The sequence below is a fragment of the Benincasa hispida genome, chromosome 12 (assembly GCF_009727055.1).
Source record: "Benincasa hispida cultivar B227 chromosome 12, ASM972705v1, whole genome shotgun sequence".
NCBI lineage: Eukaryota > Viridiplantae > Streptophyta > Magnoliopsida > Cucurbitales > Cucurbitaceae > Benincasa > Benincasa hispida.
The window spans coordinates 55,705,301-55,723,806 of NC_052360.1; the positions used below are offsets into that span (position 1 = coordinate 55,705,301).

General features: G+C 29.7%; 1 protein-coding gene across 1 annotated transcript; it reads left to right on the top strand.

The window, feature by feature from the left end:
• Positions 1-9,208: 9,208 nt before the first annotated feature.
• On the top strand, positions 9,209-12,707 carry LOC120092836. Its single transcript, XM_039051061.1, has 8 exons — positions 9,209-9,368; positions 9,458-9,523; positions 9,637-9,734; positions 9,838-9,875; positions 9,993-10,080; positions 10,308-10,517; positions 10,623-10,688; positions 12,356-12,707. Exons 1-8 carry the CDS (start codon positions 9,338-9,340, stop codon positions 12,530-12,532), a joined length of 774 nt encoding a protein of 257 aa, XP_038906989.1. The 5' UTR covers positions 9,209-9,337; the 3' UTR covers positions 12,533-12,707.
• The last annotated feature ends 5,799 nt before the right edge of the window (positions 12,708-18,506 follow it).

An 18,506-nucleotide genomic window follows, 5' to 3' on the forward strand; every position in this document is an offset into this window, starting at 1 on the left:
AACTAAATTAATTATTTAAATCTTAGATTGATTAAATGCTAACTATAAACTTAGAAGTCTTATTTTCAGGTATCCTCTCTCAAGCTCAACTCTTTCTAAGACCTAATCATTACCTCATTTTCATGCAATCAACTAATTAGGTACAACGTTACAATCCTTTTTCATTAATCTCTATTAATCTCCTATATCACTTTCGTGCATAATTGATTAACAGTTTAGCATGTTAGATCCTACCTAGTGCCCTTTCTCTCAAGCTAGACATTAAATAATTATTATCCAAACAGTGACCAATTTTTTTAAAGCAATAAAAACAAACACGCTAAATAGTTTATGCTTTCATCAAATCTAAGAAGCAAAAGAAATAGTTTTCAACCATTCAAAAACAAATTCATAAACCCTAAGGACTACAAACTAAAGACAATTTACATCATATCCAAAATGCAAAAAAACATACGATTAAAGAGGGAAAGAGATGTAAATCACACTCTTAACTGTCATCCTCAAGCTTGAAATCACCCTTCAACAATGTCCCCGATCATCCATTCCTTTGGAAGCTCCAACATCGTCTCTACCCAGAAATCAGCTCCCAGTAAAGGCCTTTGACGAACTCTAAAGACACCATAAGACTAGCTTTTCCAAATATTGACGGCAGAAAGACATATTTATAAAAATCGAGGTAGCGTCGCAGCATCATAAAGTGGGTAAGAGTTTTTAGAGAATGTGGGAAAAACTAAAATGTGGGCTTTATGGGTTTTTGCCCATACAAGTTGCATCGACAGTTACTGAAAGTTGCGTGGGCATAAACCCAACCTAATGATTTTCACCAAGACCACACAACTTGTTACCCAAAATATATTTTCGTTAACGAACATGATGTTCTACCCATGCATTGAAAATGTGTTAGTAAAATGTAGGTTTGGCAACAGTTTTTGTTGCATCGGCCGAAAAACCATTAGAAAAGAAAAAAAAATCCTTATAGTGTAAGGTAGCATTGCTGCGCTGTCTAAAAAACAAATGAACACCACATGAAAATTTTGTAGTGCCAAGGTGCTACTTTTTTTAGTGCCTTCTATCTGCAATGTCGTCCACACTCATTTTTGCCCTAATTTTCATCTTGTTTACCCCTTTCTTGCCTTAGGTCAAACTTTGACCTACTATAGGGTATTTTCGTCATTTCACGTTCAAATTAACCAATTTTTATCCAAATACACAATTTCTACAAATTAAACATAAAAAACATCAACGAACACAAATCAATAATAAAACTAACAAAATTTTAAGCCCAAGAAAACACTTTTAGTAATCTCTATCCATTGACAATAATTGAACTCGAACCTATATATATATATAAAGGTTTATGAAAACTAGGCTTGGAACTAAAGTCTGATGGAGATATATAATGATTTCCACCTCTCTTTTGTAAAATTTTATAAGGTCGGACATGAAAATAATCAAAGAGTTTTGCAATACAATATATAATAGTATGAATACTACTTTCTTTGATGACAACAATATTGACACATTCATTTCTATTAATTCCTAATAATATTTTCATATACAACCAAACAAAAAGTTATTTTATATATTGTAATATTCGTTTCAAATATTTTACTTCAAATTATTGGTTATTTTCTACATTTGATAATAATTTTAAACAAAAATTAAAAAGTCATAAAGTTAGCAATGGAATTACGTAACACACATAAAGTCACAACCCACGTCCCATCGCCAATTAATAATTGAACACCCAAATTTCTTGCTTAGTGGGGTTAATTAACTAATTAATCAAGAGTGTTCGTTCAATTATTTGGGAATACGTCATTGCTAAATGTGACTGTATAAAGACAATGAAGCCTTTCGTTTTCTTAACACCTCCTCCCAAGCAAGAGCTAGTGGTTATCGATAAGTGAAGCAATAATAATCGCAAATATATAATATTAGAGTTAATTTCTTGTTATGATTTAAGTTTTCTTATTTTGAAAATGATGGGGTTTAGATTTTGTTTTGGTTTGTCAACCTTTTTTATTTGTTTTATTTTGTTTTCATTTTTTTTTTTTTTAATGTTTATGGTATATTTGATATGAATAAAATATTATATAATATTGTATAATATTGTATTGACTTATGAGGTAATTAAGTTCAAAACATTAGGCCTATAATTTGAAGGATAAAACGAAAATAAATGTTAAGATCTCGTTTGATAGTCATTTCGTTTTTCGTTTTTTATTTTAAAAAATTAAGCTTATTTTCTCTTCATTTCTTACCATGATTTGTATCTTTCTTTTAATATAATTGTTGAATTCTTAACTAAATTCCAAAAACAAAAATAATATTTTAAAATTTTTTGTTTTTTAATTTTCGAATTTTGGCTTTGTTTTTTAAACCATTGGTAAAAGTAGATAATAAAAGAAGATATTTAAAGGTAGAAATAGTGTCTACAAACTTAATTTTTAAAAACAAATAATTAAAAATCAAAATTTTACCAAACAGGACTTAAGTTATCAAAATTTAGGATTAAATCATACTAAGTTATAACGAAATATATATATATATATATATATGAAAAGAAGTGTTTAAATGTGAATGTGATTATGATAAATAAACTTAAAGTGATAATAAGTTATATGTACTTCTTCATATGAGGTTGGAAATTGATCAAATCTTTCATACACTACTTGTTGCACTGAAAAATTATAGGGTTAATTACAAAATAGAATTCAAATCCAAAATAATAGAATATGTAGTACAAGGATATAATAATTGCATATATAGATAAAAAAAAATGGTAAAAGACTAAAAAACTCATGCCTAGCCACCATTTTGCTCGCATCTTCCTAGTTTTGTCAAATTAAAAGCTATCACTGATAGCAACTATTAGTGATAGCCACTAATAGCTGCTATCAGCTACTATCATTGATAGCTTCTATCAATTGCTATCGATGATAGTTGCTATCAGCGATAGCTTTCAATTTGAGAAAAAAATAATACAATCTTGAAATATTAGCTTTTAATTTTCTATCAATTATTAGTAGCTATCATTGATTCACTTTCATTAATTGGAATCAACCTTGAAATATTAATACTTAAGTCTATCGGTGACTATTAATGATATATTTATAAATAGTGATCAAATTTGAAAGAAGACCAACAACTTTGATTATCATAGTAACTATCACTAATAATCTTTTATCATGCTATCACTAATAGCAGCTATTAGTCGCTATCACTGATAGAATTTTATCAATTAGAATCAACATTGAAATATTAACACTTAAGGCTATCAATGATAAACTTCTATAACTAGTTATCACATTTGAAAGAAACTCGATATATAGATATCACCTAAGTTCTATCACCGATATCACTAACATCACTTACATTGTGGTTATCAATGATAGCTTCTTTCACTGATAACATCACTGATAAGATGCTATCAATGATCTGATTGATATCATGCTATCAGTGATAGTTCTCTATCACCGATAATGTGCTATCAGTGGTAGCTTCTATCACTGATAACGTGTTATCGGGTAGCTTCTATTATCGATAACATGCTATTAGTATTAGCTTCTATCATTGGTAACACGCTATCAGTAGTAGTTTCTATCAATCATAGTCACTAAACACCTTCTTGCCCCTTTATTGTCCCTTTCTTGTCCTTCCCAAACATTTATAAGTCCCTTTTCTTTTCGATGATAGCTTCTATCACTGATAAACATGCTATTAGTGATAACTTCTAGGCATTTCACTTACATTTTAGTACGAGATTCAAATTTATTAATTAAATTCACTAAGTTGTTTATCAATGATAGATTTCTATAAGTGGCTATTAACTATGAAAATATAATCAAAGATTAAGCTATCAGTGATAGAAAATATTAGTGGTTATCACTGATAGACTTTCATTTGTTATTTATATTTATTATTTGTTATAATAATCAAACTTGATGATTGGCTTGTTAATGTTAAGTCACTTACGAATTGAGTATTTTCAAGTCTTGGGTACGAAACTCAGCCTCATAATTCTTGTGGAAAAAAAAAGAATAAAAAAATTCAAAAAGAAAAAGAAAAAAAAAGGGAAGAAGCAAAAAAAGGAAAAAAAAAAAAAAAAAAAAAAAAAAAAAAGTAAAAAAGTAAGAACCGAAGAAAGAAAAGAAAATTAAAAAAAAAAGTGAAAAAGAAAGGAAAAAAAGAAGGATATGAAAGAAAACAAAAAAGAAAGGAAAAAAAGAAGGAAAGAAAAGAAAATTAAAAAAAAATGAAAAAGAAAGGAAAAAAAGAAGGATATGAAAGAAAACAAAAAAGAAAGGAAAAAAGAAGGAAAGAAAATAAAATAAAAAATAAAAGAAAGAAACAAACCTCGGATAAAGAAAAGAAAAAAATTTAAGAGGGGGAAGCAAAATTTGAGAAGGAAAAGAAAATGAAAAAAAAAGGAAGGAATAAGAAAAATCGAATAAAATAAAGAAAATAAAAAGACTAAAAAAAAGGTGTATATCAAAATAAGACAAGTGGTGGCAAAATTGAAAATTAAAAAAAAAATTCAAAAATTGACTAGTCAACCTATCCATATTTACAAATATTTTAAAGAATATAATATATTTTTAGACTTTTTCTCTTATTCTATTATGTATTACAAATATCCAAAATTGTAAAAACAATGGGCTTTCTAAAAACAAATAATAATAAAGATAGTCTAAATTTTCATATGTGTGGAATTTGCATATAATGTTTGGCATCTTTAGGAACCATATTTGTTTTTCAGGGAATTTGTAAGAATGTTAGAAAATATTTAGATCACCAAATTTGTTTTGTAGGAGTTCTTAAATGGGAATGTCTTGAAATGATGTGTAAAGATACCTTTTTATTTTTAGATAATTTTTATATTATTTTAATATAACTAAATTTATATAAATTTTAGTTTCTTTAATAATTCAATATTCTATTAATTATGAGAATTCCATATATTAATTTTAAATGTTTTTTAAACGGGTTAATTTATAGGTTTTTAAAATTTTTAAAAAGAAATGATATTAGGGGAGTTTTAAATAGAAATATAACGCAAACTATTTACATAAAATAGTAAAATTTTAATCTTCTTTAATAGAGGCGAATAGAAATCTATAGAAATCTATCACTGATAAACGTTAATGAATAGTTTGACTTTTTTAGAGTCTAGCAGTATTTTCTTTTTGGTATTTCTATAAATAATTTGACATTTTTTACTATATGTAAAAAAATTTTATGATATTAGGTATTGATTTTATCTAGACTTGAAATATTTTAGCATATTTAAAAAAAAAAAAAAAGACAATAATTATTTGATTTAATAGATTATATAGTTGATAGTATTTATTTTAATTAATAAAATGGAATAAAGAAGAATGAAAATAAAGGAAAGTATATATATACACACACACAAAAGAAAAAGGAAGTGCAAAAAGAAGTAAAAAGAAAATGTCTCAACATGAAAATTTTAAAAATTTATATTTAAAGAGGGCATAAAAAGACTTGAGATGTCTTTTGGATGCCCAAACATTTTTAGATATTTTAACATCTTGTACTACTTTAAGATAAAGGACTCCTTAAATGTTGGTCAAATCGCTTCACAACAATTTATCTTTACAAGAAAAAAAACAAAAACAAAAATATCACCTTGCAATCATCGTCTACAAAATTGAACCAATAGTCCCAAAACTCTAAAAATTATTCCGCACATAAAATTAGGTCAATTTAAGCATAACTTTCCTTTAACCCAGATGGAGTGTTAAAATCTCTCGATTTCACATGTCGTTGAAGTAAAGAAAATTATTAAAAAAAAAAAAAACAAGTAAATAAAATATTTGAACTTTTAAATATGTAACTAAAATGTCTTTGAAATTTTAATTTTGAGTTTAATACGCCATTAACATACATAAAAATCTTATAAATTAATTGATTAAATTTTATAAATTAGTTGATTTATTAGAAATAAAATTGAATTTTTTTTGTCTAAATTCTAAGCATTCAATCTTATGTCAAATAGGATAGTAAATTTTGATAAAGTTGAATAAATATAAAATATTTAAAATTTATTGATCAAATAGACACATTTATCTAAAAATTGATAAATTTATAATTGACATCATATGAACTTGTACAAATATTGATAGATCAATTAACAATGGTCAGATTACAATGTTGATCTCTATGTTTAGTTAACAACCCTTGGTCCCTTACAAAGCATACATGTCCGTACTATATTGACATATTTTTACCATAAATTATTGGAGAAATGATGTTGTTTAGGAAAAAAAAATAATAATTAGACATAACAAGTACTTTTAAAATTATTTAGACAAAATATACAATTTTTTTTGTCTGTTATGAAATGCATTAAAGAAGATTTGTATCTTTAACGTTAGTTTTTCAAATATATATATATATATATCATTCTTCCACATTAATTTTTTGGAAAAAATTGTTATGAAATCTTGAATGTATTATTGAAAAGACGCATTCTATAAAAGATTTAAAAAAAATGGACATTTTTAAAGATAAAAAATATTTACACTTTTATTGCAAAAAAAATTCAAAGTACTTTTTGGTATAAAATGTAAATATTTTTTGAATTTTTCTATTTATAAGAAGAAAAAAATTACATGTTTTACCTAATAATTTCAAAAGTACTTGTTTTGTCTAATTGTTTTTTAAAATAACAATATTTTTTTTATTAACCCGATCTTTTGGGTTAATGTTTTTTTTTTATCTATGTTGTAAGATCGAAATTCAAATAGAATTGATATTGTGTTATTGTTAGCCTAATATATCCAGGTGCTTTCACTTTTTTGGGCCCAATTTAAATATTTTTCTCTAGGCTCCTTTATTGAAGTTGTTATACTCTTTGATGTCTGAAGGAAAAAAGTTAGACCATTAGTCTTTCTAAAGCTTATATGAGTGGTTAAGTGCTCGGTTGGAAGAAATCTTCCTCCTTCAAAGTTGTTACAGAAGGTTTTAGGAGATTGACGGATGGCTGAAACTGTTCACTTTACAAAGGAAATAGACATGCGTGAAGAAGGCCAAACTGAAGAGATATATTTTGTTGTTTAAATAGTCTCCATATAGAGAGGTTTCGACAAAGAAAAATTGAATGAGTAATTAAATTTTAAAAAGAGTTGAGAGTAATTGAAGTGATGAATTTCATGGAGATATTATTCATTTTCTTCCTCAACATCATCAAGAAAATTGAAAAATTAAGAGGTGGGAAGTTATATAGAATTAAAAAGAAAAATTAAAAGATAATGAAAATATCAAAAGTTCATAATTGAGCATATAATGAAAATGAAATTAAAACTAAACGGGGATTTTTTAATTGCTTTGGAAGGCCGCAAAGTCGCACGTGGGTGGTTGTGCTTTGTCCAAAACGTCGAGTTGGACACGTGCTTGAAAACGGCGAAGGTTCGTCTCGTCCTAACCTTGATCAAACTTTCAACATCAAACCGCGTGGCTAGGCCCCATTCCAACTCGACCCACCAAATGGACAAATTATCTATAAATAATTCTAACCTAACAATGTGACTAATAACTTTACACTCTCATACTCTTTCACGATGAATTGTCGTTGGCTTTTCATACGGATATTCACTTCAAGTGGAAACGTATTACGTTCTTTCGTTAATTGTGGGAGGATTTTGTGCAATAATTAGTTCCAACTAATAATCGATGACATTTAATGTTTACGGAGATAACATCACTCTTCCATATTTTGTATCCAACGTGCTCTATGAGTACGCAAATGGAGTAGCCAATGCCTTAGATCTCTATATTCAATTCTATTGCAACTACTAAATTTGGATGGAGGATTTGTTCGTTAGGATATCACATGCAAGAAGAAACTCATGTAACACTATTGAATATATGATAGAAAAATAACGCTCATTCTATTCATTCACTTTTTTTTTTTTTTTTTTGAAAAAAAGTAAATTGTTGAATATGTAACAAGAAAATAACGGGTGAAGATTAGAGAGCGTATAGATGTTAACTTACGACCGATAATTGTTAAAATACTATAAGTTGTAGAATGTTCAAGAAGATTGGTAATTCAACAAGCACAAGTACTTCAATCCAATTGAACTCACAATTCTATTGAATTAAAAAATAATTTGAGATAAATTTGATATTTGATTTTTTTCAGTCCATTACGATTATCAATTCTTGAGTATGATGAACCTAACAAAACCAACCTAGTTTGGAAAAATATATAATCATAAATTTATGACTAGCACAAAATTTAGTCCCTTACAACCCATTTTTATATCTAACCCAAAGGCATTTTAAACCAAAGTTAGGTTGGTTATTTACCGTTTTCAAAATGTTCTTTTTAGACCACCTTTGATTGAAGACATATTTGAAAGCTAGGAAACTTAAATAAATTAATATAAAGTCAGAGTTTTAGTTGAAACTTGATGAAACTGTCTCAATTCGACTCAAAATTTATAAGTTGGTTGTGGTTGTATTCATGACTTAAAATAGTTATTCAGATTATAGAAATTTATCATCTAAACAATCGAGTTGTGTTTATAATATTAGAAAATCAACTCAACTTAACTCATGAATGTGTTTAAGAGAAGGTTAAATTACTGTTACATTACTATCTTGGTTCTTTTGCTTTCAAAACGTCCATTATAATCTTTGTACTCTTTTAGTGTGTGAAGTGTCGTGCTAAAGTTTTGGTCGAATGACAAAATGATAAAAATAATCACATTTTTAAAAAAAGACCATAAAGTAAAGCAGATATTTTGAAAGTAATGTAATCAAAATAGTATTTTATAGGATATTTGGAACAAGGACTATCCTGATAACCATCTCTTGATACAATAAATATTAAATTTTGTAGTATCTAATTAACTACAGTAAATACTATTTCAAAACACTTAACAGTATTTATTATTTGCTACCATCTTTACTATTTTACATTCATCATTTTTTTTTATTCTTTGCTACTGTATTAACTTTTTTTTTCTCAAACTAAAAAAGTTTATACCTCAAATACATATTATTATAATTCAAATTAAAATAATCTACATTTCAAATACAAATACTATAATAATCAATTCTTTGTCACGAAGATCATATCTTTATTTTTGGGTAGAGTAAAAAATGCAATTTAAAATAATAATAAGAACGAGGAGTCTGAGTCAGCATTGCCATACATGTTTATCCAAGCGCGTTATCTCTTGCCCCTTTCCCTATATATTATGCCACTCCTCCTCCCTCCCTTCTTCGCTCTCTGTTTTTCTATTGCTCCTTTTAAGTTCCTCTGTTTCCCTCTGTTTTCCTCTGTTTCTCTCTGTTTTCACCCATGGCTTCTTCTTTCGACTGCCTCATTTTTGGTATCTTCGTCCTCTTCTTCTTCTTCTTATTCTTTTCCAAGATCTGAAGGTTCAAGATTTTGTGACTCTTTTTTTTCTTTTCAATACAGACTTAGATGACACTCTGTACCCATTCAACACTGGAATTGCTGCTGCTTGCAAGAAAAACATCGAAGGTCTCAAAAGAACTGTTTTGTTTTGTTCTTAAAGATTATATTATTAGTTTGTAATCAATGGGATTTAGTGTTCTTGACGATTAATTTGAGTAGTGAAATTGGGTATTTGACAGATTTTCTCATCGAGAAATGTGGATTCCCAAAAACCCAAGCTCCCATTCTTCGAACAGAGCTTTTCAAAACATACGGCAGCACCCTGGCTGGTTTACGAGTAATTTCCTCATCATTAACAAATTAAAATCTTTATTACAAAACCAGAGTTCTAAAACTATGTGCTAATTTCCTTTTTTGTGTGTGTATTTAATTATGTTCAGGCATTGGGCTATGACATCCAAGCCGATGATTACCATGGGTAAGCTTTTATTAAAATAATAATGATTGAAATTAATTTTTGATTGAGAAAAAGACAAGTGATAACCCAATAATTCTCGAATAAAAACGTAAAGTTTTGTAATTTATGGTTTCTTAGTTTCGTGCACGGGAAGTTGCCGTACGACCGGATCAAACAAGACATTCAGCTCCGGCGTCTCTTACTTGCCATTCCTCACAGAAAAATCGTAAGTTAAAGTTACGACTTTTTGAACAAAAGTTTGTTTGTACTTTTCAACCAAAGTAATGCAAGGTGTGAATTGATATAGATATAAAAGTTGATAACTTGAAACCATTATTAATTTAAAGTTTTAATTAATATTACTGATAAAGTTTTGATAAAGTTTAGAGGTATGAATCGATTCTTTTTGTTATTTTTTAATTTAATGTTGATAATCACTTGTTCAATTTGTAGATATTCACAAATTCCGATATGAATCATGCAACTGAAGTGCTCAGTCGACTCGGTTTAGAGGATTGTTTCGAGAAGATCATATGTTTCGAGACAATGAACCCAAATCTTCCAAAGGCGACTCGGCCAAATGAGTTTCCAATCCTTTTGAAGCCGTCGATGGATGCCATGAGAATCGTGCTTGACGTCGTCGATGTTGACCCTCGTCGTACGGTACGCCATCGCACAATAAAATTTGTGATATTTTATGAGAAATGTCGGTCTCTATCACAGACGTTCGTTTAGTTGTTTGTTTATTTGTCTTGTTGTTGTTTGCAGTTGTTTCTTGACGACAACGTCCGCAACATCGCCGCCGGAAAAGCCCTCGGCCTCCGTACCGTTTTGGTAAGAAATTTCCTTTCTCCCGTCTTTTAAACGTGCTAAATTTCTTTTTTTTTTTAATACCTAACACAATTTATTTTGTTTTGAATTTTGATGCATAAAGTTTTATTTTACCATTTAATTTTTCTTCAAATATTTATTTTAGTTTTTGACTTTTAAAATTGTGAAGGCTATTTAAGCTAATAATTCAATATATAATTAAAACACAACGTCGTGTATTTAAATTCTTGTTAGATAATTTTCTATCCAATTAACGTTTATATTTAATATAATCTATTTGCTTATACTTTTAGGTTTAATAATAATTTGATAAAAAAAAATATCTAATAAACATTTGAAGTTCTAATAAATTATCTTCTTGATCATCATTTGATCATCAATCATGTTTAGGTAGTCTAGATTACATAAATTTATTTTTTAAAATCATGTAAGCTCACTATGATGCTTCGTCAATATAAAATATTCATAGATTTTAAATATTGATAGTTAATAAATTTAATATTTGAAGGATCGATGTGAGATTTTTTTTTAAAAAAGAAAAAAATCATGAAAGTTTTTAAATGTTATAATTTATCCGCATTATTTATTTTCTAATGAGCTACTTAATAGTTGTTATCAACATTTTGTCTTTTTCAAAATAAAAAGTTTAAATAATGAAAATACATAAAATTGTTAGATAAATTCATAAATAGAAAAATCTAAAAGATATTTATACTTTATAGTTATAAATTTTAAGAGTGTTTTGTATTTATAGGACTTTTTTTGCAATAGTGTGTAAATATTTTTAAATACTTTTTATATTTAAAAAGTTCTCTAATTATTACTTTGATAATCAGTTAATCACATGCAAATAATCTTAATATTAAAAGTGATCAAGAAGTCGTCTAACAGCTTCCCTTCCTTTAATTTGTGTGTATGGTGTAAAGTGGATTTATTCCAATTAATGGGAAAGAATATTTTGAAAATGGCACGTGGCATCTACTAGTTTGTTATTCGAAAAGTAGGTACGGATCTCATCCAAATAGTGGAGCCACGTCATCTATATCCACACGAAAGAGAATTTAAAATTAAATTTAAATTACAAAAGGATTTTCTTCTTATTATTATTAGGTATTTGGGTCAATAGTATAAAATAAAATATGTACTTTCAAATATTGTAAAAAAATAAAAAAAAATAATAATAACTAACAGTGTACTCAGATGAACCTAAAATCAAATTGTTATATAAAACACTATTAAAATACAGATTTTTATTTTTAAACTTCAAAAATATCAAATAGATTTCTCTATCTTTTGAAATTTTTTCTCACATAGACTTTGACATGTTCAAATTTTTTAAAAATTAATTGATTTAATAGATATAAAATCGAATTTAATTTCATTATTTTTTCCCCAACTTTTAAAAAAAAAAAAATTGTTGAACATGTCTATGACTTGTAAAACATAAAATTTAAATATTTAGTGACATATTAGATCCAAAATTGAAGGTCAATTAAAAACTTGTTAAAACATTATTTAAAGTTCAGTTTGACCTATTGAACACAAAGTTGAAATTTTATGAATCAAATAAATACAAAAATGTAATATTAACATAAATTAATGATATGTAGTGAAAATTTTTAATTTGTTGAAAAATATAATTTATGCGGTGTTGATTTTGTTAAATGAAGGTTGGGAAGACTGTGAAAAGTAAGGAGGCAGATTATGTGGTGGAGACCGTGCATAATCTAGTACAAGAAGTTTCAGAGATATGGATGAGCATAGAATTAGATAGTGATGATGAAATGACCAATCGGAGCTGCAATGATGTTGATTCTATTCTCATGGCGACACCTGTTGGTGCTTAAATTATTATAATGAAATCTGATTTTTGTACATAAGTGATCGGTTTGATCAAATGTATAAACCCTTAATAGGGTGTTAAAGAATGTAGAAAATCCTTTACCCCATGCAATGATAACATATATAAATAGTAAGTATAAGAAAATATATTTTCAATAAATTTTAATCAATTTCTTGTCTCTCTCAAAAATAATATATTTAAAAATTTTTGCATTGTCCCAAAAGAAATCTTGTGGTCAAGTAAATGCAATTGCTTATTTGATTTTCATTTTTTCTAGAAAAAATACATACCTGGTTTATTTAGTTTACGATTTTATAGATTTCTAGAAATAAAGTATATATATGAATAACATGTTTGAGAATAAGATTTCGAAGAATAAAAAGTGAATATATTCAGTTGAGCATGAGAATGTTTTAAAAAATGTACGAACATAATAAGTTTGTATTTAATTTATTAATAAAAAAACGTATCTTTTTTTTTTACATTGAATATATATATATATATATAAAGAGCCAACTTTATGTATATATACTATAAAGTCTCAGGCTTTTCCTTCCTTTTACATAAAAAATATATTTTTTAATTTTTTTTCAAAAAAAAAAACCACGTGACAATTTTTAACTAAAATTTTTCCTTAAATTTTATAGTTTAAAAAGGAAAGGGATAGAAAAAACTCATACTTTTGTAAGCTATAAAAATACCTTTATTCATGAAATAAACAATGTCGGAAAATATACTATTTTATATCGAATCTCATAAATCTTACACCAAACAAAGGTATCAAAAACTCTTAGAGTGTGTTTGGTATGTGATAAAAGTAGAGAATTGAGTTGAGTTGAGTTGATAATTATTATATGGAGAGTTAAATTATCTGGAGAGTTAAATTATCTGTGTTTGTTGTGCAAAGTTGAGTTGAGTTAGTAATTATTGTCTATGTTTGTTGTGCAGAGTTGAGTTGAGTTGATAATTGTCTGTGTTTGTTGTGCAGAGTTGAGTTGAGTTGATAATTGTCTGTGTTTGTTGTGCAGAGTTGAGTTGAGTTGATAATTGTCTGTGTTTGTTGTGCAGAGTTGAGTTGAGTTGAGTTGGAGGATCTGATGCAGTTTTTTTGTGACTGAGATTAGTTCTATTTTTTTCTGTTTGTTTTTTATTTCATTCTTTCATTTTTTTAGTTTTATGCTTTGCTATTGTTCATTAATTTTCAAATATACACGTATTTTCTCAAATCATTTATGACATAAACTAGACGATCTCAATTTTTTTTCTCAATTTGTAGAACATAATAGATTATTTTTCATATATTCTTTTCAAAAACTGTAATAATTCTAATTCTCTTCAATCAGTAAAACATACCAATAAAATATATTTCATATTGCTGCTCATTAATTGGTATATTGTATATTGTATGTATATATATTGAAGGTATATATATTTCATATTGAATGTTTGTATGTATATATATCCAAAAAAAATTTACAAAATATATGTTCTTTTCGATACTTATAATATTAGTTATATTTACAAACACAAAAATTACATATTTCCAAGTATGCAAAAGTTATCATTCTTTTCGACATGACAGTCCATTGTCCATTTGCTGTTATCCAAAAGAGCTATAAACAAAATATAGGGGTGTGATCAGTCTACATGTTTCTTCTTAGTAGACAGAGGCAGTACCTCTTCTGTGTGTGTTCTGGTACTGCAAGGAAGCAATCTGTCTTCTGAATGTCTGTGACAACAAGGTCAATCTGATCATCCTCATCCAGGCCATTAATGCTGTATATGGCATTTACTACTTCCTTCCGACGCCCGAACTCCAGCTCATACTTCTCCTTTTGCCACGATGCAAGTCTACCCATGTGTGTGCTCTGCATTTCAACAGTCGATCTCATGATGTCGATCATTTAAGCTTGGAATGATGACCTCTTCTTCTTACTACCTCGAGATGACTCGGTAGGTACACTCGCTCTACCTGTAGACTGTCTCTTATACACATCTAGATGTGTATAAGAGACACCTCTAAGGGTGTGTTTGGTATGTGATAAAAGTAGAGAGTTGAGTTGAGTTGAGTTGGTAATTATTATATGGAGAGTTAAATTATCTGGAGAGTTAAATTGTCTGTGTTTGTTGTGCAGAGTTGAGTTGAGTTGATAATTGTCTGTGTTTGTTGTGCAGAGTTGAGTTGAGTTGAGTTGGAGGATCTGATGCAGTTTTTTTGTGACTGAGATTAGTTCTATTTTTTTCTGTTTGTTTTTTATTTCATTCTTTCATTTTTTTAGTTTTATGCTTTGCTATTGTTCATTAATTTTCAAATATACACGTATTTTCTCAAATCATTTATGACATAAACTAGACCTGTCTCTTATACACATCTAGATGTGTATAAGAGACAGTAGCAACCTAAATGCTCGCTCGATAACGATCCTTGTTGAAGAATGTTTCATGTTGAAAAATTCTCTTGCAGTTGTCAGTGTGTTTCCTGCTCCACACCAATTAGAGAGATGGTATCATTCCCCTCTGTACGGCACCAAGAATCCTTCAGCGATGGGGCTGTCTCTTATACACATCTAGATGTGTATAAGAGACAGGACCTGGACACATTTGAACTCCTCGTTCCAGCCGAACCCCGACTGACTTAACATCTCTGATACTGCGTTGTATTGTTTCTTCAAACTCCTCACCTTGCACTCAATGGTGTTCTGATTCAGTGCGCACCCAGGGACTTTCTTATGCAGAATTCGCTCTAAGTGTTGTAGGTATCCTAGTCAAAACGTCCCATTATCGGACCTCCAACCGGTCTCCACCAAATACAATAGAGCTTCCACTAACTTAGCGTCCTCCACCTTTGACCATACGTGTTTAGACATCTTACCATTACCTGCCATTATGCTGCATGCATACATTTGTTGAATAAAAAGATGCTATAAATTAAACACATGCACAAACAAAGGATAAACTGCTGAAATTATATGTTCCAATTTAACTTGTTCACACAAAGTCTTGGCATAAAACATTTTCACGACATACTTGGAATGTTCCAAAATTAAATTCCATTTAGTAGTAAAAGAAAGTAAGCAATGAACATTGAATAATCAAGCTCTTTGCCATTGAGTAAACATTTCGACTGCTAAGTCATCCCTGAACTTGGTCCATTCCTCTGATGATTCAACAAATTCAATATGATCCCCATTAAGACCAACTGATGTAGAATTCTCCTCATCGGGCACGCCAAGCATTGCACCGATTCCCATCTCCCTTGTGATCAAGTTGTGAATAAGGCAACATGCAGTTATTGTTCGACATTGGGCTTGTATTGGGTAGAATGATTTTCCCCTAAGAATAGCCCATCGCCCCTTTAGCAACCTAAATGCTCGCTCGATAACGATCCTTGTTGAAGAATGTTTCATGTTGAAAAATTCTCTTGCAGTTGTCAGTGTGTTTCCTGCTCCACACCAATTAGAGAGATGGTATCATTCCCCTCTGTACGGCACCAAGAATCCTTCAGCGTTGGGGTATCCAGCATCATATAGGTAATAGTATCCTGTACACGTTTCGAAATGTCATGCACATGTGTTGTGGCAGGTACGCATGTTTAAATAACGTATACGATTATTATAATACCCTTTGGAACCCTCAATCCGTACGTTCGCGAAACCGCATCCCTAGGAACCCTTGAATCGGCTATAGACCCTTCCCACCCTGGCAAAACGAAGATGAACTCCCCATTTTGATCACACACCGTAAGAATGTTTATGGCAATCTCTCCCTTTCTCGTCCCATATCGAGGTCGATCGACGACACTAACATTCACTTTAATGTATGTGTCGTCTAACGTACCTAGACAATTCTGTTTCTCTCAAGTGATCAGAATGAATTAAAAAAAAAAAATCTATCGTTGCATGCATATTTATGACGTATTCATGTAAAAAACTGAGTACTTTTTGTACCTGAAACCACTTCCATCTTCCATCGGTGCATGTATTTGTGATCGGTTCTGGTTTTCTTAACAAAACAGTGTGAAGTTGTAAGACTGCGCTAAGAACTGCGTTGAAATATCTCAAAACTGTCTCACTAGACCTCGAAAAGTTTCCGCGTACCACTCGATTCTTGACATCGTGTGCAAGAATGTGTAGGAATATCACAACCATCACTTCGACGTCCATACATCTTGTTGGTTCCAAACAACCAGTCGACCATAGCATATTACATAGAATCGTAGAGGTACGTCTATCCATTCGGGTGCTTTCACGACATGCCAAGTCACTCTCGTAAATTAGGCGAAAGAAGGTCAACTGCCTAATGCAGTGCCTAGCATATGTCGGTTGTCTCTCTATCCTTCGGTAGTTTTTCAATAACGTGGTTGGTGTTATGAACAACTGTATTTGAGAGTGCGAAATAATTCTTATGATCGAAAAGAGGTCTTCAACAGTATCCATCTTTATAGGGAAAGGGATACACAAGTTATTCCTGAAAGGGTAAGGTATTTGGCGGATTATGTTTCATGATTAAGAAAGAATAGCAAACGATGTCAAGCGTCGGTATTGGGCATATTGGGTTATAGTTTAGATTTATGGTGTTATTTCCAATGAGGATCTCGCTCATGAGGGGGATCTCACTCCTCATTGTTTTTCACCCATTGAAATGAACTTATTATTAGATAAAAAAATTACATAATACTACTATTTCACCCATAATTCATAAAAAATTTGAGAAGTATCAGATTAAAAAATATAATGTCGGCAACCATTAATAAAAAAATTTGTGAACTAGTATTTCAAAAAAATGTGACCAACCATTAACAAATAACATATTTCCATAAAAAAAATAAAAAAAAATAAGTCCTAAAAAAAGGAGATACTCTGAATCTCAAAATAACAAACCTCCTCAAACTAATTAGGAATGATTTGTGCAATTAGTTTAGACCCCACAACAAACACAAAATAATGATAGTTAGATTAGAAATAAAATAAAATAAAATAAATTGAACTAAGAAGTAACCAACCAAAAAAGATGGAACTAAAGAGTAACCAACAAAAGCATACCTTTTTTAGTGGAGAAAGAAGTGGAAATATAAAACGTGGAAAAAGATAGTGAAAATATAGTGGAGAAAGACCGTGGAAATATAAAACGTATGAGTGGGAAGTCATCTGTAAATAGAAAAGGGAGAAAGAAGTGGTTGTTGGAGAGAGTTGGGTGCATTTATTAAAAATTTAACCTCATTAATTAAAGAGTAAAATTAATTTGAGTGTTAGTTGAAAGTAAGTAGCAGCCACGTTGGTAGTAAAGCCAAGTAAATACAAATAGTAAAGTCAAGTATATAGAAATAACATATTTCCATAAAAAAAAAAAAAAAAAAAAACAATGAGGATCTCGTTCATGAGAATCTTCATGAGCGAGATTCTCATTTCTAGTGAGATTTCCTTCTAGAGCGAGATCCTCATCACAAAATTAGCGAGGTTCGCTCATGAGGAGGATCTCGCTCATGAGGCTGCTCTCGCTCTCTCCACTCTCACTCTCTCCCACTTTCTCGCTGGCCTCGCTTTCTCTACTCTCGCTCTCTCCAACTTTCTCGTTGGTCTTACTCTCTCCAATCTCGCTCTCTCCCACTTTCTCGCTCAAAATCTTGCTCTCAATGATCTCGTTGGTCTCGATCTCAATGGTCTCGCTCTCAACGATCTCGTTGATCTCACTCTCAACGATCTCGCTCTTAGCTCATACTTCTCATTTTGCCATGATGCAAGTCTACCCATGTGTGTGCTCTACATTTCAATAGTCGACATTCCTAGCGAGATTTCCTTCTAGAGCGAGATCTTCATCATAAAATTAGCGAGATTCAGCCCACATTTCTAGCGAGATTTCCTTCTAGAGCGAGATCCTCATCACAAAATTAGCGAGATTTCACTTGTACAGGGTTAAGTTTCGACTTATGTACAACCCTTTATACATATTGTTTCCAAGTTTTTTTTGTTTGTCGAGTT

Coding starts and splice junctions, on each gene's coding strand:
- LOC120092836 (XM_039051061.1), top strand. CDS start 9,338: ATGGCTTCTTCTTTCGACTGCCTCATTTTTG. Junction 9,369..9,457: donor TTTCGACTGCCTCATTTTTG/GTATCTTCGTCC, acceptor TTTTCAATACAG/ACTTAGATGACACTCTGTAC. Junction 9,735..9,837: donor GCACCCTGGCTGGTTTACGA/GTAATTTCCTCA, acceptor AATTATGTTCAG/GCATTGGGCTATGACATCCA.